General features: G+C 42.8%; 1 protein-coding gene across 12 annotated transcripts in view; it reads left to right on the forward strand.

Annotated features, from left to right (window-relative positions):
• The window catches only part of fgfr3 (fibroblast growth factor receptor 3), a 66,160-nt gene that overhangs the window by 16,357 nt on the left and 25,001 nt on the right, over positions 1-24,802 (forward strand). For 9 of the 12 annotated variants that reach the window (XM_063908595.1, XM_063908597.1, XM_063908596.1 and 6 more), the window contains exons 3-5: positions 7,124-7,387; positions 10,415-10,480; positions 19,566-19,735. In XM_063908595.1, the coding sequence (XP_063764665.1) occupies positions 7,124-7,387; positions 10,415-10,480; positions 19,566-19,735 (500 nt within the window). The remainder of the gene's footprint in view (positions 1-7,123; positions 7,388-10,414; positions 10,481-19,565; positions 19,736-24,802) is intronic. The other 3 variants (XM_063908598.1, XM_063908606.1, XM_063908605.1) reach the window with 1 other exon arrangement.

A 24,802-nucleotide genomic window follows, 5' to 3' on the forward strand; every position in this document is an offset into this window, starting at 1 on the left:
CACACACACACACACACACACACACACACACACACACACACACACTATCACCATCCGACCCACCACCAGACATTCGTGGGGGGCAGGTCATCCCAGCTGGGGAGTATCACAAGTTCTGTGTGTGTGTGTGTGTGTGTGTGTGTGGATGTGGGGTGCACTCACCAAAGAGTTGGGGTCAGAGGAGGTCAAAGTTTAACGTTTCAATCAGGCAACTCCTCGTGTTGTGTTCAGAAGACGGTTTCCATCAGCTGTTTCTTGTCTTGTTTTAGATAAGAAGCATTCAGACTTTGAACTTTAAGAAACATTCTGTTCTCCGTCATTAACTAAAATCAATTGGAGTTTAAATTCCGAAAGTATGTTGCTAGTAGAATATTTCATTGTATGTATTTAAATGGAGTCTATTTTCTCAATAAACTCCTTTTAGGTTTTGTAATATATTCTCCACTTCCAGCACAGACTCTTTTTGCACTTTCGCCCCAATTTGAGATTTGCGTCTTTGTCTAATCACTCCCCTGATTCAGCAAGCCTTTCAGGATACAGAAGTGCTGACCCAGCATCAGTTTTCCCTCCAAAGTCTGTGTGAAATCATGTGGTTTTCCCAGGCTGACCTTAAATCAATACACTGCACAGCTGACTCGTAGAATATCTCCTCTCCTCTCTTTGTGAAAGGAAAACAAAGTTTACAGAGGAGTTGCTGCCTAAAAAAAGAAGCTCTTACGTCCACATTTGTGAGATCCAAAAAGCCGCCTTGTAATCGGATTGGTTCCTTCGCGTTGTTAAAGGAAGTGTGATTATCTTGTATGGTGGCCCCCACACACACTTCGCAGACATCCTGGCTTTTGTGGGCCGAGCTTCTTACACTTGTCTGCTGAATTGAAACTAGGCCAGTTCGTCTTTGGAATGACAATTACCATGGACCAGACCCAGGCCCTATTCTGAGGCTGCAGGGAGGATGGAGGGCAGGTGGGGGTGATGATGAGGGTATGAAAAGGAGCAAAGACGATTGGGCGATGCCAAGATGCTCTCTGGATGTACAGTGGCTTCCGATGCTCGTTAGGGCAGCCGTGCGAAGGTGGGGAGCGAGGCTGGCACAGGCCGGGGCGGGATGTTTAGAGGCAACGTCTATCTTTAACTTGATTTTAGGGGCTCTTTTGATAAAGTGCGGCTCAACTCGGCGAAGAAAAGAGGCAACAAGCTGGGGAAACCCTCCCTCTCCCTCCTCTTTTCTCCTCTCCTCCTTGATCTCTGCCGAACCATCCCTCTTTTCTCTCCATCTTCTCCTGGCAGGCTTCTCCGCAACGGTGTGAGGTTGTCAGGCTGGCCCAGATTAGGGGCATTGTCCGAAGGTATTTACATCCGGCCAAACCATATTAAACAGAGATTAGGGGGGTTTCACTGCACATCGCAGAAAAGAAGAGGGGGTAAAGAAGAAGAGGGAGCTTTTCCAGGAAGAGCAGGATTTACAATAGGCATAGCTGTGAAATGGAGGAAGAGAAATGTGTTCTTTATGGAGGGTGGGGTGGGGCTGTTGATGGTTGGTTGGGGGGCTCCACAGATCCTGTTTGAAGGTCATGTGATGCTGGCGTGTCTGAGGGTGTGTTGAGTGTGCCAAATGGTTGGCAGCCAGTCCAGTTTTTCAGCATAGGAAGCACTAGTGAAAGAATCTGTTGGCGGGACGCAGCGAACAGACGGGCTGCTGTGGAGGACATCGGCGTCTGAAACAGGCTGTCAGGAAATCTCTTTAAAAGATAAACTCTTTTTATTACAAATTGGGTTTTTATCTTTATAAGCTTTAGCCATCCTTATCTTTTGGTAATAGCATTGGAGAGTGCAGACCTCAGTTAATGCCAATGCTCCTCAGATGCTCCCATTTCCCAAGTCCTTCTTCCAATATTGGTTTGTTCGTTAGCAAAAACGTGTATCTATTTTTCTGATAATTCGGATAGTACAAGTGAAAATACAAGTCAAGCTTCCCTCTTCTATCCACCCTTGTTATTCAGATCTACTCAAAAATGTTATGGGTTCTTCCTTGGTCCACACTACTCCTGTCCACCAAGTTTCACGAACATCAGGATTGTGGTTTTTCCATAATCCTGCTGACAGACAAACGAACCAACGTTTTTGGCAGAGGTAAAAACCTCATCGTATTTACCAAGTGAACTTCTGAGACACATTGCAAAACAAGTCATTATCATGTATAGATGTGAGGGCTTTTCACTACTGACATACAAGCCTTTTCAGTTTACCCCCTTTGTGCAGACACACTGGACACCTCCTTGTGTCACACACATGCACACCAAACGGGCCGTAAGTGATCCCAAAAATGTGGAAAGGATTTTCTCTCCTCGTTCATAAAGAAAAGCGAGTCCATTCTCTGAAGTAGTAGAAGCAAACAACTAATTACCTGCAATAAAACAGCCCATTTGTCACTGAAATGTTTGCCACTGGTTCGAGAACAGCTCACTCTGCAGATGTCGAGCCGTGTTGTATTATTAGCTCAGTGTAGTTCAGAGGAGGAAGGAAAAAAAAGGGAGCATGATAAAGATAAATGTCCTCTTGGCCCATCTGGAATCTATCACTTTCAGAAGTGGTTTAAGCGCAGATATAGCTGGAAAAAGGTATGCTGCTTTTCTACTCCATAAAAAATACCTGTTAAGCTCCCCTACAGAAAGAGAGTCTTGCGATTTTTGACTGTTTATGATCTTTTTTGCCGGCCCGTTTGAACCTGCAAGTACGTTTCTTTATGCAAAGCAGCCTTGGAAGAACAAGACGTTATTCTCCTGACACGTACATCAGCAGGGAGAGTCGGTATGTTCAAAGGATTATAAATTGGCAAACGTTTTATTTTGTTTTAAGGATATCTGATAATATTCAAGACCCACAGGTTTAGTGCAGAGATGAAACTCCGAGCAGAAAATGCATTCAGCACAGTGATGCCACAATTTAGTTGTTTACTGACAGATGGGACGTTTCGGAAAAAAGTCTCCTCACTCTAATTTTAAGGAGGCTGACGCATTGAAAACAACTTCCACACACCCAGATACCAAACTGTCTTTCAAGCATTTCATGGATCTACCCTAAAATTCACACTTGTATACTTTTAATGTGGAGTTTTCCATTTTCACTTGCTGCAAACTCAAGCACTTAGAGGGTAATGTCAGAGTCAAGAGATGTGTTTTTCAATGCAGAGACAGTTTATGTTGGGAAAGTTTGCAACAATTTGTTTTAAAATGTTCAATCTTGCAATGTCCTTTTAAAAGATCTGCACCAGGATCTTATCATTGCTTCAAAATCTGTTTATTCTCAGAGAAAACCTTCCTGAAAAAGCACATGGATCGCATTCCCTTTTCCAAAAGTTAGATACAATCTGGAAATGTAGTCATTGGTATCACTGCAGTCACACATGGTCAGCTCATGTGGTAGTAAACCCCTTTTTTGTCGGCACTATAACATATACTTCACTCGGATAAAGTGGATTTAAGTGCGTCCACTGAGCCGAACGTCATCCCTCCTGTGTCCTGATATGACAGCAGCCATGGCGACAGCTCCTCAGTCTGGTCTACGCTGCTTCCTGTTCCTCCAGGATCCCTCACTCAGTGTGTGAGTGTGTGTTGGTGTATGTGTGTTAGAGAGGCAAGCGTGGAAAGGCTTCCCCACATAAAGAGGTCTTTTCATCCCCAGGGCCGCAGCCTGCCCGCCGGCCCCTGGAGAAGTTTGTAGAGGATAAATAAACCTCTTCAGACGGACAGAAAAGATGGAGTCTGTATGCGGCGTGTTAACGTACCGCGCGCCGCAGTTTCTCAAAGAGAGACTTTATATTATTCTGAAGGGCTATTTGTTATGATATTGAGCCGGGAGGGTAAGAAGGGCCAGGAGGGCAGGGGCCTCTTGATTTATTGAGTGACCGCCTAGCCTGTACTACACACACACACACACACACACACACACACACACACACACACACACACTTTTACTCCTTTGCTATCGCAGATGAATACACACACATGTACATATCACACACACACACACACACACACACACACACACACACACACACACACACACACACACACACACACACTCAAAGAGCACATATCACACATTGCTTCCAGCTGGCCCCAGGTTCCGATGAGTACTCCCACCCCTGCCATACACACACACACACAAACACACACTCCAGGCAGCTGATAGCTCACACATGCCACACCGGACGATAAACCAGCGGGAATGTCTCGGTGTCGATATCTGGCCGGATTGCTCCAAAATGCTGCAGCTAAGCTTTCATTGTTGTGCTTTCTCAGAACCACTATAGGTCTCATGAATTCATGAATTTGATTTTTGAATTGTTGCTTTTGGATTTCTTGGGAGTCTGCCTTTAAGACTTTTCCCTGTGGGGTCTAAATGCTGTTTAGCAGAGTTTTCATTCAATAATTGCACCATTTTGGCATGGAAACAGTCAGAAGTTAAGATAATGAACAGCTGTAGTAGTAAAACATGTTTGTTGTTTGCCGCTTGGTACTTTTAAAAGAAAATACACTCTATAGCCAAGGTGCTTACCACTTGGCACTCCAGTACCCAGTTTAACCTGCTTACTGCTGAAACCTTTAAAAATAATAATGAGATCTTGACGTAAACACTCCCAAGAAGTATACAAACTTCCTTTAGCAGGTTGTTATCAAAATCATATGTTTGTTTGTATTTTAGTGCAGTTATTGTAGGGATTTCTGAAACACAAATACAGAACTCTTTTGTCTTTTCTGGACTCTGGTTCATTAAGCATACCTGTCAGATTCACAGGACCACTGAAGACACATTTTGATTTCAAGCTACACTTCCTTGCTCACATGTAAGCAAGGTGACTTAGTGACTGAATGCACTGTTCCACATTCATTCACTTCCACACCTTCCCACCTAAAAGCTGCTCAACAACTGAGCACACGGAGACAGGAATTCTTTCTTTAGGAATTTAAAGTGCTCACTTAATAACGAGGAATCCTTCTCTTTGCATATTTCCCTGTGACACACTTGCATGACTACATTTCAAAGAGCTGTCTCCTGTCACCGGGATCAAACCTGTGACCGTACATTACAGGACGTTCACTTGAAAGGTACAGCGAGGCAGCATCAGTCTCAACTAAAGCTCGGTGGCTGCTAGATCTGTCCTGAAAGGTCGTGCTGTGGCACAAAGGGAAGCCTTTAAAACCAGAACCACTTTTATTCAAATCAGTTTTTTCCCCCCACATTTACATTTGCATTTCAAAGTGCAGGATCTGAAGCAGGAGCAGATATTTAGTCATTGCTGGTGACCGAAAAAAGGGGGCTTTGCTCTTTCGTGTGACACCTGAGAAATTGAGTTTTTTAATGCATGAGAAATATATCTTTGTTTTGTTGTGTTTTTACGGAAAATTGCATTTGTTTCGCCTCTGGCAGAGTAAACACACAGGCTGCACAAACGTTCCCCCTATCTATTTTCCCAGGATCAAAGCAACAGCATTGCCTAGCCATGCTACGACCAAATCCTAATTAAATAAAGTGTAATGTACAATCCACATTTTTCTCCAAAGAGGCCACAGCATGCTTTAAATAAATATAGAGGATAGTAGCAAATTAAAAACCCCAAACTATCTGAATGGTTCAACACAATTAGGCGTAAGTGAGAAAATATGTTCTGTAATTTGGGTGGACTAAACCTTTAAGCAGGAAGTAATACAAAGAAATTGTTCTGCCTGAGGAGGTTGTGCTCGAACGCTCGGGCTCCAGAAAGCCGAAGTGAGCTATGAGTCTCTGGAGATTATTATATCTACCCCATAAAGCTCGATTTCCCATGTTTAAGACCTGCAGATATTCTTAGCCTCATTTTCTCCTTCTCTTTCACAAAGGTCAGAAGTAATACACGAGAGGTAGCGAGCCATTCATGCTCAGTTAGAATTTATGCTCTGTGCACCGTCGCCTCTGTGTTTTCCTTCCCGTGAATGGGACATTCTGCTCTCAAGAAGAGGAGTTGTAAATACCGTTGTCAAAGCCAGAGGCCACGCGGAGAACTGCACAGCCACGTTAAGCACATTATTGACTTAACATCTCCAGGATTTTTTAATGGGTGCAATAAAAGAGAGAAAACAATTCACAACTCTCCATTCAGTTTGTTTTATTTAAGACCCGCAATATCAAGAAGAAAATCCTCACTGTAGTTTGATTTTGGACGACTGATGATATACAGATATGTTTTAAAGGAGCTGCTGGTTCTCCCACATAAACGTCACGTCTGTCTGTCTGTGACGTCCGCATCAGAGCCCATCTATTAATCAAAGCTCCTACTATGTATTCGTCATGAAGATTGTACCGCTTGATCCTAACCTTGCCTTTCAACCCCAATTTCCGAACCTCAGTTCGAGGCTGTCTCTTAGAGCGTGCTGCGTTCACGTTCACTGCTTGTCAGCAAGGCCGCTGCCCTTTTCCGCGGGTCAACAGTGGATGTGTTTGCCGTCATAAATCAAGCATATGTGGAGGTATGCATGCCTTGTGTTTGTGGCGTTTGCATGAATGGTTGCCTGAGCTACCAGAGTAGTTACTTTTCTATCTATAATTGACTTCTGAGTGAGAAGGGGAGCCACTGTTTATTTATCCAGACCTCGAAGTCTCCCCCGTCCTCAGCGGAGACCGGCATCCTTGGTGAAGCCAGTAAACATGTTGATTTTTCCTTGGCTCAAACCAAGCTGGCACATGGAGCTGGTGGATTAAATGAGCTGGTGTGTGACAGCAAAGGTTGGAGAGGAGGAGGGAAGGATGGGAGTGGCATTTATTTCCACACAGCCCAGATCTGTCTCCATCTTCATGCTGAAATAAAAAAGTTGCAATTTTCTGACTTCCAGAGGCAGATTAGCTGATAGGATGCCAGCGGGTCGGCGGTTATTTCTGCATCACTGCCTCTTTGTTTCAGAAGGAACCCTTATTTATTAGATTTCTACAAAATATACCAGTGGGGAGGAGAGTGGTTTGATTGTACAGGTAGCAAACCTTAATAAGGATATAATTGAGCCTGATTTAACTTAAAATACTTGAAGTTTGGTGTGTGGAAAACAAAGCATCTGTCTGATAACCCACTGTGTCTTCTTCTTGTTTGCAGACTCTGTGTCCAGCGAGTCAGCCTTCCTGGAGGACCATGTCCTGGGCATGGGGGAAACCCTGGAATTGCCATGTGACCTGGAGGACCACTCGGAGCCCGTCGCCTGGTTCAAAGACGGCGCCGGGCTGGTGCCTGGCAACCGGACGCGGCTGAGCCAGAGGATGTTGCGCATCATCAACGTGTCGTACGAGGACTCAGGCGTGTACTCGTGTCTGCTCACGCACAGCAACACGCTGCTCAGCAATTACACCATCCGGGTGACAGGTGAGAGGCAGGGGCAGATTATTGTAATAGCATGTTAGGAATCAGGTATAAGATACAGACGTTTTTGACTTCTCTGTACCTTCCTTTTGAAAACCACTGCTGGGAGCCACCCAATAGCCACGTTTTACCTTATTACGGGCCTCAAAAGTCCTAATAACTAAGAGTTAACTAAACATCTAGACATTGTCTCCATGCAAATGTGTAAAAAGATGTAAGATCTGCAAATCACATGTTCAGAAATATGCCTGTTAAATAAGACATACCACCAAGGACACACAGATACTTGAGTCAGTAGCAGAGCTCCAATAGAAACAGGCACTTTGGCTGCACCCTGTGTGGATCCCTCAGATCTCCGACCTGCCCCGGGTTTTTTCTGCCCGCCTGACAGACAGCTGAGAATCAAAGTATTTCCTATCAATAAACACCATGGAATACTTACAGCAGTGATGTCTAGACACGACAACGTTTTGTACTGACTCAAAGAAAGACGGTGAAAACTTTCCTCGGGAGGAAAGTTCGATTATTTTCTCTTACTTCTGAGTTTCAACTCACCGTAAACTGTCTGCCAAGCCACACACACACACACACACACACACACACACACACACACACACACACACACACACACACACACACACACAGCATCATACCGGCACAGATTTGCACCGGCTAACACCCAGCCAAGATTCACACAGACTCCCCCTCCTGATACACAGTCAAAGGTGAAATTCATTATAGTGTAAGAGGATGAGTAACGTCTTAAACAAGTGTGTGATGCAAGCGTAGCTTTAATAGGAATACGTGAGGGGGGTGTGTGGGGGTCAAAAAGGAGGGAGCAGTAGCTTGAAAGTCTGGGGTTTTCATTCCCGTAAAACTCATGGACACCAGCTGAGCCTGTTATTGACAACTAATTAGAAAGCAATTAGCTCGAAACATTTCATTATTGAAAACAGATGGGGTGGTCGAGAAATGAGAGTTTGCTCCCTCTCAAATCACCCCCCCCATCACACACACACACACACACACACACACACACACACACACACACACACACACACACAGATGCATATGTTTGGCTGCAAGTCTTCTTCTACTGCTTCTTCCTGGACCCACATATCCACACTGCAGGACGACACATGCAAACACACTCCCAACATCCCTGACTCATAAAGGAAGATACATCAACCTTTCCAAGACCTGTTCAGCTCATAAATATGATTTTTATTTTCCTTTAAACGAGAGCAAACAGAAATGTCTCCTTGACATGAGGTGAGATAACTCGATGTGCTTCCAGCTCAGCATGTTTCAGGAGAAGACCCACAGAGGAAGTGAATATCATTTTAACACTGAGTCCTTATAAGAGTCAGACTTTAAACAGTAGTCTGTAGTGGCAATATCCTGTTCTCTTCCCCTACTTCAAACACCGAGCCACGGCTTCATCTAAAAACAAACATGGACTATTGTGTTTTCCCTCAAATATTTAAGTAAGGTGTCAGATATTTAGAAACGGTATAAGATGTAACACATGGGCTGCTTCCAGACAGCGCAGATATGCAAGCTTGTATTGTTCTCAAAAACAAACACATGTTGGAAGAAAGAGGGGTGTATAATAATACATAATAGCTTTGATAAATATGTTGTTGACACTATGGTGTAGATTAGCTTTAAGCCAAATCAAATAGCTAAGTGTGCTAATATAATTACTTATATTTGTCTAAGTTCCTTAACTGTTCACTGTAGTTGAGTTGTTACAATTCACATGTTTAGTGCATAACTCTTTGTTTGTGCAATCAAGTGTAAATACTTCAAGGTAATATTTTATTTTTGCCTGTATTTAGTGCTACTTAGCAACTGTTAGCATGCCAACACGCTAAACAACAGCCTTCTGTAGATGCTAGCATGGCTCCGAGTGTTCATATTTCACTACTATCATAAATCACTCACCCATTAGCTCTATTTTGAGAGCCAGAATACTTTTTGGTTTGTTTTGCAATAATGAAAGTCACCCAGACTGTGAAGGGAAGTCTAACTAGCTTCTTTCTGCTGAGACTGGAGTGTTGAATTGTGGTGTCAAATAATAGAAACTAAAAGCTGCTAGTCAAGCGTTTCAGGAGCAGCTTAAGCTAACGGGGCTGTCGAGGTAGCAGCTGGCTCTCGTTAAGCAGACCTGTGGAGCTGAACCAGAAAACTTGAGGTCAAATTGAAAAATAATTACAACACAGCCGTGAAAATGTGTGAATCTGCTTCGTATCTGCGTCTGGAGAATAATTAGGGGTCACCGGACACGCTTACTGTTAGCAAGAGTTAACACCACAGTGTGTTGCTAAAACAGAAAGTGTGTGTGTGTGTGTGTGTGTGTGTGTGTGTGTGTGTGTGTGTGTGTGTGTGTGTGTGTGTGTGTGTGTGTGTGTGTGTGTGTGTGTGTGTGTGTGTGTGTGTGTGTGTGTGTGTGTGTGTGTGTGTGTGTGTGTGTGTGTGTGTGTTTTCTAGCATCTGTGGAAATATTTTGTTTGTAATCTCTGAGTCGCCACGCTGCAGAGAACTGTAGACTCATTCATGAGTTTCTCATTGAGCAGGTCTGATTTAAAGCGTGTGTGTGTGTGTGTGTGTGTGTGTGTGTGTGTGTGTGTGTGTGTGTGTGTGTGTGTGTGTGTGTGTGTGTGTGTGTGTGTGTGTGTGTGTGTGTGTGTGTGTGTGTGTGTGTGTGTGTGTGTGTGTGTGTGTGTGTGTGTGTGTGTGTGTGTGTGTGTGTGTGTGTGTGTGTGTGTATTAATTTGTGGTGAACACGCACTCTTTAATCTCCACTGGGCATTTAACAGGCACACAATTCCTGCTTTGTTTTTCCCCTCGCTATTTTTCCTCTCGCAATGGGCTACTGGCTTTCCAGATGTACTTTCTGTGTTATCTGATGGCTGACATAGTTCAAGTAGTCTAAAGAATGAGAAAGTTGTCCAGATGATTGAGCACAGATGCAAAATAAGATTAAGATAAGATATTAAATCGGCTCTATTTCTCTTTTCTCTTAAGATTCACTCTCATCTGGTGATGATGAAGACTATGACGAAGATCCAGAAGATGCAGGTAATGGAAATGGTGAATTCTTCATTTCTATTTTTCATGTACATCTTTCATATACAAGTGTCATTAGTGTTAGCACGGCACTACTTTGGAGATAGTTTAAGGCTCATGATGCTTTTGATAAACAACTTTGTAGCCAATAACCTTAAATAGAAAATATGTTTGGACGGAAATGAATAACTTATATCTGTTTAAATCATATTTTTCAGTGATTTCTTTCTACAAAACCACCAAAATATTGTTTAATATTTGTACCTCCCAAACGTAATCCCTCAATATGAGCTTGTGTCTTCACTCGTCAGCTTTAATTGTGTTTTATGCTGATTTATGGTCATTTAGCAGAACAAAGGAACCTCCAGTATTGTTGTCCCCAAGCTTCAGTATTCCTAGCACTTAAACACCAAGCATTAATGTGTTTTTAATGTTAAGAATTCAACCTGAGTTGCATTAAGGCAGCACAAGCTCCATCGTTAAGCCTAACGAGCAGCACCTGGTGCCACACACAGCCAAGTGAACCTGGAGCTGTTAACTGCGGTGAGGGTCAGAGTGAGGGGAGTTAGACATTATAATATACTGCTTTATTAATACTTATTATTATACAGCTTCATTTGACCTTTCATTGCAAAAGTAGATTTTAGACTGAGGCAAAAACAGTGCTTTTTATCAATATTAACAGCTGTGTGGTCAATTCACTGATCAAATCATAACTAAACCACAATTGTTTTGTTGACCTAAAACTAAAGATTATCGTTTTTTTAAAGTAAATAACATAATTTAATAAAACCAACATCAACCAGCATGAATTTTATGCAAAATAAGTAAGTTAAACAAAGGTAAAATATTCATAAAAAGGACTCTTACTTACTTTTTGTTTACTGAACTGTAATTTGGTTTTAGAAAATGACTTAAATGTACACTTTGATGGATAGTTTTAATGTTGTAAAGAAGTTTCCTCACACAAAACCTGGTGGTTCTCACAGAGGCTGTAGACTCCTTATCAAGTCTCTATGTCTTTCAATTACCTGAAGGAGTGTCGCTCGGCGTACCCCAAATTATTAACAAACCTTGATGAATAGGTTGAAAATTAGAGCAAAGTGTTTGCTGTAGTTCCACAGTCCCCCACAGTCGACAGTGAATCTGCATTACAGAGTTTCACTTGTCACCGTGATAAAGGATTGTGTCTGTAGGAGCCTAAGAAATTGCTTAGAATGGAGCTTTTATTGGCAATTACGTGACTATCATTGGATTTACGCGACTGATTAGATTTCTATGAGTGTGATCTGGGTTTTTATATCTGTAATTGGAATTATATGGCTCTCATAACCGCTCGCTGTGCTCGTATTAAAGCCTCTCCCCAGAGCACTATACCGAAAGCCACTATCGCACAGATCAAAAGCCGGTGTGTTTCTGCGGGAGTTTAACACTCACTGTTGTGATGTGAGCTGTTTTGGCATTCGGAGACATGCTGAGTTCAGGTGCAGGTGAACAAAGAATGATGAGCGATGGCTTCTTCTGGCTGCGCCCGCTTTACACACTCTGTTCTGTCAGCTAGCATGACTCCATAGAGACTTAAAGCGTCTCCGCCCTTCAGAGGGCTCTCGACCAGCCAGACGCATCACTGTGCTGCCTTTGTTGTGGCATATGGAGGGAGACGGAGGAAGGTGAGCGAAGAGACAGTCAGACACAGATGGAAAGAAGAAAGTAATGAAAGTACATTGGGATAAGAGCGAGACAATAGAGCCTGACAGAGAATCTCAGAAGCGTGCATAAAACCGAAAGAATGATTGATTTAATTGATGTTTATGGCATTACAAATGACTTAACGTTACTGTCACTGTTTTACATCATGACAGTGGACTGCAAGTCAGTCAAATAAAGCCACAACCATGAGGCGGTATCAGACAGACAATCAAATCTTGAAACTGAATCCCAGTCCAACTTAACTGCCCGTCAAAGTTGGTGCCAGAGGCGAAATGTGGAACTGTTTTGGTGATGGCGCGACAGGTGAACGCCCAAGCGAAATCAAAGCCTCTTTGTGAATGTTGCAAGCAAACCAAGTGTCACACTGCGCTTATTAAACAGCCCAAAAGCCACATGTGCTTCATTAGTGTTTCAACCAATCTATTGTCATCCAACTACAATCCTTACAAGCTGTCAAAATAAGCACTAGCAAAAGAAGAGCGATTTTTGTTTCTTGAAATGATGTCACAACTGCACATTATAACCTAGATGAAGGACTGTTCGGGCTGCAGTAGGTTTAGCTACATGTAGTTGTACCAAATAAAATGGCAAGAGCAGCTTGAAAACGTTTGTTCTTCACCCCAGCCTCTCTCTCCTCGTTTCTGTACAGACAAAATAAATAAAATGGGCAAAACTATGATAATAATAACTCTTGATGAAGGCCAACAAGCTTATATTTTCTTTGGATCTGCTGCTTTTCCATTTCTCTGTGATTTCTTTAAATTTAGGGATTTCCTCCCTGATGGAGACAGGAAAGACATCTGTATTTTTAAAAAGACATTTGTTGCTGATGACAGCATGCAAAGGAGGCTTTGAGAGAGACAGAAAGGTAACAACTGTTAGTAAGACTAGCGCTTGGAAAAATAAAAGTAAAGGCCTGGTAATCGACCAAGTAATCACCTCTTAATTTATTATAATCCTTTTATTGTACGGCTCTAAAAGTAGGTTTTAATAAATATTTTATAGCACTGAATTTAATGAACATAGGAATTTCTGCTAATATTCTTTGTCTTGGCTCACTTTCAGCATTTAATCCCTGCATTTGCTCACGTTGGATATTGGAGAATTAGAAATGTAATCTCTATATTCACACAGCACTGCCGTTTTCTTTAAGGAGATGCAAGGAGATTATAGAAGAAAGCAGCAGAGTAAGCTGTAGAGTTACAATACAAGACGCTTCCCGTTGCTGTAGCTGTACTGAAAGTCGCTGTGGATAAGCTTAGCACCTGCACTGTAAGAACCTGATTGTGTTTTAATGCGCAGCTTCAATTCATGGTGAAAGCCTGAAGTGTTTCCTAAATGGGCCGAAGTGGCAGCAGTGGCAGCAGTGGCAGCGGCTTACTGCAGACATCCTGAATGCCGGTAAATAGCCTCAGACTGCCAGACTTAATCTCTGCATGTAAGTCTACCTCATGACATACGAGGCTCCGATTTCCTGGCCAAAAGGAAAGGGATTAGCCCAGAAACGTTAAACCCCTATCGCTGCTTAATGTCCGCTAAGCCACCGCTAATTAGCCGGCTATAGCAGGAAGGAACGCACAGCCAGAGGGAGAGTCCCTGTCGGTGAGCGGAAGAACCTCCACGTCCACATGCAGAGAGGACGTAAATAAAGATGTTGGCACGGTGAAAGAACCGGGCTATTAATGAGGGAGAGGGGATGGAAAACATTTGCAGATTGTCAGCTAGGCAGGGGGGAAATTGCAGGGTGAAAAGAGAGAAAAGACTGCTCTAAAGGAGGAGAAGATTTGAGGAGTTGAGTCACTGTAGCTGCCAGATGAAATGATGCTGCTGGCCACAGCTGACTGTTCTCAGAGCAGAGACACACAGATAGAAAGACAAGAAAGCTGCTGCAGTCATGAGCTCATTCTCTACCAACCTCCAGAAGTCACTCAGCTGTCTCGCATGGTCTTCTGGGAAAATGCAGAAAAGGGAGGATAGATGTCTGCCCAGCGGCCACAGTAATTCCTTTGCACAAATCTGATTAACGGCCAATTTGACACTAGAATTGTGTTTAATTGTTCAGAAAAACAGCAGCCATGTCTGTATTTTCTGTCAGGTAAAGACAAGGTTCAGCAGGACAAACTGTGATGTTTTAACCAAACTGTAACGTTGATATCGGTTGCTTAAATCGCCCAAATTAGGTCAAAGTTAGTGCAAGTTATGTCATGTTAAAGTGTGTAAATCATTACTGATGATGACATCACCCAACAAGGAAACTCCCATGAAATCTGCTTTAGTAACGGCCACATTAACATACAAATATTTCATTTGAAAGGCTTGAACAGATCCAAAGTCACCAGGTTTTAAGACCAAATGTAGTGCTGCCAGAAGAGCAAATAAAAGCACATATGAGTTTTTAAAGTGAGTATCTTTGCAGTGTACAAACACTCAGAGGCTGTGTGTGTGAAGTGAAAGGGTAGTGTGTGTGTCGGGGGGGAGAATGTTAACAGAGCCTAATCTGTGCTGTGCTCCTGAGCTATGCAGCCTCCTTGTTTACCCTGGCAGGAGAGCAGAGAGCCGGACGCCGGGCCACGCTACGCTGCTCCGAGGCCGCCATTCCTCCAGCTCTGTTTGCCTTGGGTCCCTGCAGGCCCTCCGGGGCAGCAGGCCTTCAAAGAGCCCCAGTGTAATCTGTAATGAAATCTGCCCGTGTGCTCGCAGGCGTCAGTGAGGGCAAATTATACAATTACACAATTAGACCCCCACCTCTCCTCCTCCTCCTCCTCCTCCTCCTCCTAGTTTTCCCTGGATCGGTGTCTGAGCGCTGAAGGGTCTTGTGCCGTGGCGATCGGCTCTGCAGTGTGTCCCGCTCCAGCTAATTGCTGCCGCGCTGGAGTCGGGCTGATAGAAAGCCACAGTCACGCTCCTCCGACCCGAAACACACAGCCAGGAGTCAGAGGGAAAGGGAGCTGCAGGGGTCGTGTGTGTGATCACTTGTAGTTTAGTCCAAAAACAAAGAAAATGAACTCTATTTTGTTAACAAAAACAAAAGTGCTCATCCCCTGTAATGTCACAATCCTCAAGTTGTTATTTCAATAATACAAAGTGTTTAGAATTAGCATCTGGATATGAGAGTAAATGTGACGACAATAACAGGATAAATATGCCAGATTGTAATGCAGTAGTTTTAAAAGAAACAAAAATCCCTATCTTTAAGAAGAAAACACTTTAGAAACAATTCTGGATCCCAACCAAAAAGCATTAATCCCTCATTGTTCCATTTCCTAAGTCACAAGACAAAGAAAATGAACTTAATTTTGTTAACAAAAACACTAAGTGCTCACAGCTCATCCCCTGCGATTTCAAAATCCTCAAGTTGTTATTTCAATAAAGTGTTTAGAATCAGCATCTGGTTCTGCATTAGAGTAAACAAAGTGATGACAATAACAGGATAAATATGCCAGATTGTTATGCAGTAGTTTAACAAAACACGTTGCAAGAAGAAAAGACATTTAAAACATGTCTGGATCCCCACCTAAAAGTAATGATCTCTTATTGTTCCATTTAAATGTGTTACAACAGACAACGAAACTCAAAATGTCCCCTCCTTGCCAGCAGTCATTTAAAACAAACATGGTATCTTGTTTAATTTTGCAGAGAGAACAGGACATGTTTATGTAAATCTCAAATCAACAAAAACAACCAAAATATTTTTCATGATTTTCACAATAATGTTAGATGTAATTGAGTACATTTTCCCCGAGTGACATACAGTGTGTGTGTGTGTGTGTGTGTGTGTGTGTTAGTGTGTGAAAAGGTGTAAACTAAACAAACCGCTCACGCACGCATGTATTTTTAGGCTCCCGGAGAGATCCTTCTCCTCAGTTAACTTCGCAGCTGACAGGTGGACATGATACTGTAGCTGCTGAGAGAAGATGTTACGCTAAAGCACTTTCCACTACGATGATTACATACCCATGCAGGTCAGGGTTGTCTCCTGACCCCGTCCCTGTAGGGTTTGAGCGGGTATCTGGTCTCCCAACCTCCCCCCCATTTCCCCACAGAGGAGATCCCACTCCTCCCTCTGCTGAGGAAATACCAGCCTGCCAATTAGACACGGGATGGGATTCCTGTGTGTGGCTGGGCGCAGAGAAGGACTTTACAGTAAAACAAAAACTCACTTTAATTCAAATATGACTTATTTTTATAGAAGGAAAATGCTGCTTTAGCACTGTCTTGCATTGCAAAGTTCCTGAATCAGCGTCTTAATGTAAGCTGTTGAGTATCTGCAGATCCTACCAAAATATAATTGCTCAAAGAAAGGAAATCACGTATACCTAACATTTCATAAAGTTAAGCTGCAACTAAAATGGATTTCTAACTATATAACATTATACATTTATTATGCTCCTCTTGTCATATAATCTAAGCTCTGACTTCCCCAAGAACACAATCAATTTTAGATGCCCTAAAGACAAAAAGATGAACATCACCTAATTCCCGCTTTTGTTTTACTTTATATCAAATAGCTTTTCCTTGCAGAAGAATACAAAATAATTAGCCTTAGCTTATCTTTCACCTGCTAAGGGAGGTCAATGCCTGGAGAGAAATCTTCTAACTGCTGCAGAATAAGTAGAAGAAGAAGAGCAATGGCAGAATTATCTCTAAACAGACTTTTAGCAAAACTATATTGCCAAAACAGACAAAGCATATTTCACAGCATGTGATCTTGTGCAGAAACACAGCAGTTAGTACTTAGCAGCTAAGGGTCAGCGAATAAACAAATCTCAGTGTGTTTTTGGGGATAAAACAATAGAGATGTAATAAATCCAGACAGGGAAAGTTTGGAATAAAAACATTAGAGTGGCTGTAGGATCGTCAGGACGGTGTTTTCAGGCCCAGCTGAGTTCAGGAGCAACAGGAGGAGGAGGAGGAGGACCACACATCAGGAGAGAGACTGTTTAAAAACTCAGTGTGTTTGTGTTTGACTGAGAGTGTGTGTGTGGCTGATTACGATGCCAAGAAAACAATGTGTTCAGACTCCTTGGAGGGTTGTCCCACGCTGCGCAGAGTGTCGCTCCAAATACGCCGAGACAGCAGACACACACACACACACACACACAGAGAAGTAATGAAATCTAACAGATATTTCCCTTTTAAGGTGGAGGCAATGAGTGTGTGTGTGAGCATTGCACGTGGAGAGCGTTTGCCCTAGCGAGCTGGGGAGTCTCTTACTCAAGCAGGGAGCGTGCTCAGCCGTTTCATTACAGTTTGTAAACACACACACGGTTTACCGTCAGTTCAATAGAGTGTAGTAACGTTGTGTTTGTTTGCTCTCTAAGAAGATACGTCTGTGTCTTTCATCGCCGAATAACTCTCTCTCCTGGTCTGGTTGTGATTACTCTGTGAAGCCGACGCCAAAGTTTGATGGCAGCTGCCAAAGAAGTGTGTGTCAGAAATATATCACAACACCCAAAGCAATATTATAAACAGACACACACTGGTATCAAACGAGAAGCTATAGGCCTTATTTTCCATGCGTTCTTTAAAGAATTTGCAGCAACAAGTGTCAAATTCTGCAGAGACATGCACACAGTCTTTTCTGTCGTCACGTAAAATAATCTGGTTAAGATTAGGAAACAAAAATGCTTGGTTAGGTTTAGGAAAATATTGTGATTTTGTTTTAAATCACAATAATGTTGCAAAGTTGCATGAAATTTAGAGCTTAGTTGGTAAAGTCGCCAGATGACATGAAATATAAATCAAAGTTTGGGTAACTGCCCATGTGGAAAAGTAACATAAAAGAATTGTCTATGTTTGTGTTAAAAGAACTGCCAATAACATGAAGATTCAGTCAAATTCTGGGTCAAAAAATACTGTGGAAAAGGTGGATTTAAGTTGAAAAGGTCCTTGTTTGAGTTAAAATAACCACATATGTTGCAGAGACTCTCTCAGCTATTTCAGAAATACAATTACCACGCATTATCTTTCTTGGAAAAGCAACAAACAGTGTATGAGAAGAGCCTGCTGTTCTCCAAAGCCCATCACAGACTGGTGTTTTATTCTGAAGCCGACACCTCTCTGATTGACATCTCACCTGAGCCGACCTGAGGAGATAAATGTGTTGCTGGAGGCTGACAAATACTTTTCAACTCTCGTTTGACCTGGAGTCTGATAACATACACACACTCACAAGAGCACACACACAAACACACACAGAAGCGCAGACATTGAGATGGTAATTAGCTCCTCTCTCTGCTCCGGCATTCAGAGAAGTAAAAGAGACATCTGATGACCGGTCAGCCACCTCCCCAGCCTTTGTCCACACAGACCTATAAAGAGAGTGAGTGAGCCACGCCTCAGTGCCCCCCCTCACCCCTCACCCACACCTCGGCAACAAAAGGCCTCTCTGACTCGCTACACTCTCTTTGTCCGCCTCCTTCTCAATACAACTCAATAAATCGCCCTGACAGGTTTCCAAACTCTCAGGATCGGACGATTCAAATGAACTCTGGCATTGTTATCGGGGGAAGACGGTGATAAGCTTTGTTTGGTCCTCGTGACGCTTCACGCAGCCGTTTAGTGTCCTTTCAGCATCCGTCAAACTGTGTTTAACACCGTTTGCGCATCTTGAACTTTACTGTTTTTCTCCGGAGAATAAGGCGGGCTCAGCATTGAGGGAAAAGTGGGTGCAGGTACTGCGTGCTGTTTATCAGAGCGGTGAGGGATGACCTCACATCTGTTCTGCTGAAGTACATAACTCATGCAAGATGGACCAATTTGAAGACAGGGCAGAGCAGCAAGTTGTACCGTCTGTCCCAGCTTTCAGCAATTACAAAAACCTGTAACTACAAATTCCTGGAGGGTCTTTCCCAACATTTCTATGATCTAAGAATATTTCTGACAATGGAAAACTGGGGGCTGATCTTTGATAAGAAAGTGTGATTTAAGACACAAAAAATACATTTTAAGTCTTGTATTATTATATTATATTAACAAATACTATTGTAACCCTTTGAAGAGGGTCATTTTATATCGTATGTCACTTTAATGCTCAAGATTTAGACTTGATTGCAGTTTGCTTATAAAGACTTTGCTTTAGAGACATGACTCCGCTTGAGACAGATTTGTCTCAAATAATTTGAGGATTTTGTAATAAGCTTTCTCTGTTACAATATCATTATGTAGCCCCAAATCCTAACCCTTTAAAACAGTCATAGGATGATACTATACAAAACCAACTAAAGAAAACAGAACAGAAATAGACACCGGCACAAAACCATTAAATTGTTGCTTAACTTGCAAGTTATTGTATACATGTAATTAATGCATAAAACTGTCCGTTGAATGCTGTATCTTAAAAGGATAGAGGTAGTTTTCCACTACTGACGGAACATCCTGTTTTGTGTTTCCTCAACAGAAGCTCCATATTGGACCCGGCCTGACCGGATGGACAAGAAGCTGCTGGCTGTTCCCGCCGCCAACACAGTGAAGTTTCGCTGCGCAGCGTCGGGAAACCCGCAGCCGACCATCCACTGGCTGAAGAACGGCAAAGAGTTCAAGGGAGAGCAGAGGATGGGAGGCATCAAGGTGAGAGAACTTTAAACATGTTGACACTTAAAGGTTAGAAGATCAGGGCTGTGAAATAGAGACTCAAATTGAGGCTCAAAAAAAATCTGTTGGCAGGAGGGGATGCTCTGCCTGTCTTGAGCGACTATCAATGCCTTTAAGCAAGGCATCTTAATCCCCTGCTAGTCCAGTGGAGCTGCTGTGTGTCTATCAGTAGATCCGTGAGAGTGATGCCATGCTCCCTGGCGTGAATCGCTATAACTGGAGAAGTGTGGAGCAAAGTGCTGAAAGAGCCTTCGTGCTCTGAAGTCTTCTCACAGTAAATAAAGGTCAGTGAACGCACCGCCGGGCTGGACGCCCCCAGCAGGACTCAGGAAGCTCTTAGCCTCGGCTAAACTGAGCGAAATAAATTGAAGAGGTCAAACTGCTGTGCTGAAAACAGAGAGGTACAGAGATGCATGCATGTTCGCGTGATCGCTGGATGTTGACAGTAATGCAGTGCAGCAAACAGCTGTTGTACTCAGTTTTGTCATCGGATTCACTCTAAACTCTGGGCTCTCATGTGGAATGGCACTGCTTAAAGTAACAGGGCTTAGTTTACTTTTGTGCTTGTTTAATGGCCCTGAGCTGCGGGATTAAAAGACGGACTCAGTGCAGTAAGAGCATCGGAATTCAAACAGTGAAAACGTGTGTTTCGGTTCAAAATAAACTCAAACATAACGATGTATAAGTTCAAAAATGATGCCCGGAGATGTGAAACCAACCAGGATCCTGTGTCTTTTTCTGCCTTCTTTTTTTTATTATTCCTCACTTTCTTAATAAAAAGATGATAAGGTAGACAAATCCCAGTAAAGATCTTCCAGTCAAAGTCATTCTTAGACGCTTTTAGTGCCAACATTGGTCCATTTACATTAAAAAAATGTTCTTTTTGAACTGTTGTGTCAGGATAAGCCTCAGGAAGACAATAAGCAGTAAGCAGTGACCCTTTTTACCCTCTGATATCGACAACTGAATCTTCTAACTCCAGCAGAGCAAAGAGTGTGTGTCAGATTGGTTGTGAAGGCTGCAAGAGACGCTTCCCCCCCCCCAGTGGAGGCTTGGCATTTAAAGAGTTAAATGTAATGAGATCCTGCAGCTATTAACAGTTTACAGAGATCTCCAACATCTGCTCCCAGCAGACCAACAGCAGTTGTCTCCCTCCCTCTGTCCCCACTTTCTCTCACACACGCACACACATGTACACACACACACACACCTGTCACCAGCCCTCAGGACTCTGGAGTGGCTCCTCGACAGTAACTTTTAGCATGTGAAGTATGCGTGAATGTGCTGATGATAAAGTTTGCAGCTGCATTGTTAGCATCGGATTAATCCCAGACTGACCAATCAGAGCACTGTATTCAATCTGTTCACCGAATCACTGACTTTAATCCTTAAGAGGTCTTTTTAGCATGGACAAAGACACATTAAAGGAAACGATAAAGACGTCATGAGGTCAGGATATTTACTTTAATGTCTCAATAAATTTGCTTGCCGCTCATTTTATTTCCCTTTGCAGCAGCGATATGTATAGCTGACTGTCCACGGTAAGCCTTTACAGCATACGTGAGGTCCAGTTGGCCTTGTAACGGTGTTGTCAGTGTGAGCTGTGACACTAAGTTGACACCAAGTTGTCACCAAGAAAAATTCCTGTACATTTTCCGCTCTGTATAGCTCAGCGGGTCGAGCCTGGCACCGACCATGTGGGTTTAGTTCCCACTGTGGCCACCCTTACTGAAAGTAATGGCACTCTGTAATGGTGTCGTAAAGTATTTAGGTGTCCAACCTATTGGGACATTATATATCTGAGCTGTATGTCAGCTTGGCGGTCGGATTGATTCTGAGAGATCTTTGGTACTGATGCTTTTAAAGAAGAATCGGTATAGTTTTGTAAGAAAATCTTGATATGTGTTCATTTCAAAGCCACTTAACATTGATGTATGGCTTCTGACATCCTTATGCAATGTTCAAGTCATACCGTATATGTCCTAAATTCATGTCTTAAGTGTCTGTTGTTTGCTTTGTGTGTCGTTGCCCAAGGTTCTGAGATGAAAATCAGCTTATAGCTTTATCTTGCATAAAGAATATCTTCCATTTGTTTAGATAAATGTGTTTTAGAGGCTCATAAAGACAAAGGACTGTATCAGCAACAACGTCTCTTTAACAAATTCCTGCACATGCATCGTGTCTGCTATTGATGAAGTTGTAAGACCGGAGGTGGCAGTTATTGAGACGTCCGTCTGTGTCTTTATCGAGATGTTATCACACACTCCCTACCTCCCTCCCTCCTGTCCTGGAGCTGTTTTAAAATCCAGTTAGCCAGTCAGCATGTGGCCACTGTTGGCCTTGAGGGAGGTGAACAGAGAGGTCACCTTCTTTAGAATCAGGGTGCCGGGTGACAGACAAGCCCGTGACATGGCCTGGCTTCAGAAGGGTCAGGGATAACGGATTCACCCGCCCTGACGTCTCAACCTCCGCTAGCCCAAGCTCCAACACCCTGCAGGAAATTAATCCAGAACAATGGCAGTGAAGGAAGTGTTGGCAATGGTGCTCAATCATTCAAAAAGTAGATTTTAAAAACTCATCAGTAAGAAAATAAAGTCACATTATCTCACATTAGGTTGATTGATGTGCCTAATACTATTCTATTGTCTCCTAATGTTTAACACGGTTGTGCTTTAGATGCTCTTCTTCATCCTGTTGTGAATGTCTGTGCACTGCCTTTCCCAGAGACAGTCACACATTATAAGCACTGTGGTGTGCTGATGATTAATTATTTGAGCATTTCTGTAGATGCCTTTGAACTCATGGCTGCGTGTAAGACCTCCCATCTTGAAATTATTTCTGACAATATTAGAAAGACTCACTGCCTTGAGGAAGCTGCAGGAAACATAACATGCACTTCTTTCTGATCTTTTTTCAGACAACCCTGACAAGAAACCAGAAATCCAACTCTTGGTTGGTCACGTTAGGCAAAGATATACCTAAAGATCAGTCTGTATTAAGTCTTCACACACCGGCTGCAGATTGAATTGTCATTGTGATAGACAGAAAGGGATCTGTTGTCAGTCTGCGGTACATTCAGTGTCACCGTGTCACAGCCCGCATCACCCCTCCTCACATCTTCCTGTGATGAGTTCATCTTGCAGGGCCGGGGCAGACGGGGGGCATCCTGAGTCCTGACAGCCCGACAATGGCCTTCCAAAGACTCTTTTCCTCCAACAGGGTCTTCAAGGTGAAGCTGTCTTCCCCTGGCAGCCGTATTGAATTGACATGATCATTTTTATATTTGACAGCCGTGGTTAATTTCCGCTGAATGAAGCATACCGTGTCTGATTTTTTTTAAAGATGATTTTGTCAGGCATCCCTCAGGACTGGGACAGTGTGTGTGGCTTTAAGTGACTTACTAACTGATCCAAGTGAGTCCTCTCCACTCAGCACAGTGTTATTGACTCTGAGTGCCTTCAGATCAGTGTGAGGGAACGTTACTTACTGAGCAGACCATTAGGGTCCATTACCAACCTTCTTTCTGGAGTGCCTGAAAGTGGCCTTTCTCTTTTGGTCCTTGAATACATCACTTTCAACAAGGGTTTTTTTCCCCACGTACAGGGCTTAAAAGAAATTGTGAACTATATACAGTATATGTATAGACCCATCAGATCCCCTTACTGCAGAAAAGCCTTATATTGAGCGGTATTTTCTTTGTGTAAAGGACTTCTTAAGGACCTTTCAATGACAGGTGCTGCGTAGAAAGTGTTGAAAGTGGTGAAAATAAGTCACTCAGTAACTCAGACTTGTTTTAAGTTGACAGTTTTAATGCTTTCTCTCCTCCTTTAACTCAACGAAAAGTATTATGTAATGTATGTATAAAATGAAGTTGTCCAAGAACATCCACCTTCAACCTCTCCTTAATGCACCCTTTTTCCTAAACGCATGTGTATGTATTTTTATATGCCTCCTAATATTTTATTATACCATATATATCATCTATATTTTGTGTTAGTTTTGGAGCTTCCCAGCGAAAAACCTTTTAATTACTTGTATAATCATGGGATAAATGCTTGTAGTTTTGAAAGAGATTAACGCTTATAGTTGAAGCTACCCGTAAAATATAGTATTTAGCACATAGTTGTATAATTATAACTCTTAAAAGCTCGAATTAGACAAATCCACAGATTATCCAGCTTTACAGTAATGTCTTCTTAGTATAGGTTGTTAAGACATTCCCTTCTATCTCACAAGAGCTTTGTAAGTCTATTGAAATGCAACACGGAGAACTTAACGGTACGTTTGTTGAAACTAAATGAATCGCTAAATGGGACGTGCGGCTCATTTGTGAAATTGGAAATGAAATTCCAGCAGGGCGACGCGCCGGAGCATTGTGTGCCTTCTCCAGACAACTGTGGCGCTCCGAACCTCAAGCGTTATAGAGGGGCAGGGCCCAGAGGTCGAAGTTCACCTCTCTATTGAGCCATCAGATGGGAGGTGGGGAGAGATGGGCGTGTCTGCAGCCCATTGAACGGGCCGGAGTCTTTTGACAGCCAAAGCCAATGCTTGTTGTATGCTGCCACATATGCTGCAAGGGGTTTTATTGTGTTCATGCTAAACTGCGGCGGCACAAAGCGGGACAAAAGACGACAATGTAATTATTGTGTTTCATTTCACCCACGATTAAATGATTTTTCAATCCCCGTTTTGACAGGTTTCCAAGGCAGGCCTCTTTAACTGGCTCCACACTGTTACGTTTTAAGACTTTAAGCATCCAGGTTTTAACACAGCCTTGATTGTGAGTCTCTGTAGGCCGCGTAGGAATTTCTACACTTTGCAAGATTATTTTTGGACTCCACGGTAATTCACCTTTCTCCCCTGTCGTTTAACCCAAATACACCAGGGTTATCAAAAGACACACTGTATGGTTTCTCCTGCAAACTCTCCACATTTTACAGTCTTTTCATCTTTGTTGATGCAATGCCAGGTAGAGCCAACCCCAGTCAATAAACCCGCAACCTATACCAGCGTTAATAGCCGGCCCCTAAGGTCGCTTCTATC

Source organism: Eleginops maclovinus, chromosome 19 (assembly GCF_036324505.1).
Source record: "Eleginops maclovinus isolate JMC-PN-2008 ecotype Puerto Natales chromosome 19, JC_Emac_rtc_rv5, whole genome shotgun sequence".
Taxonomy (NCBI): Eukaryota; Metazoa; Chordata; class Actinopteri; order Perciformes; family Eleginopidae; genus Eleginops; species Eleginops maclovinus.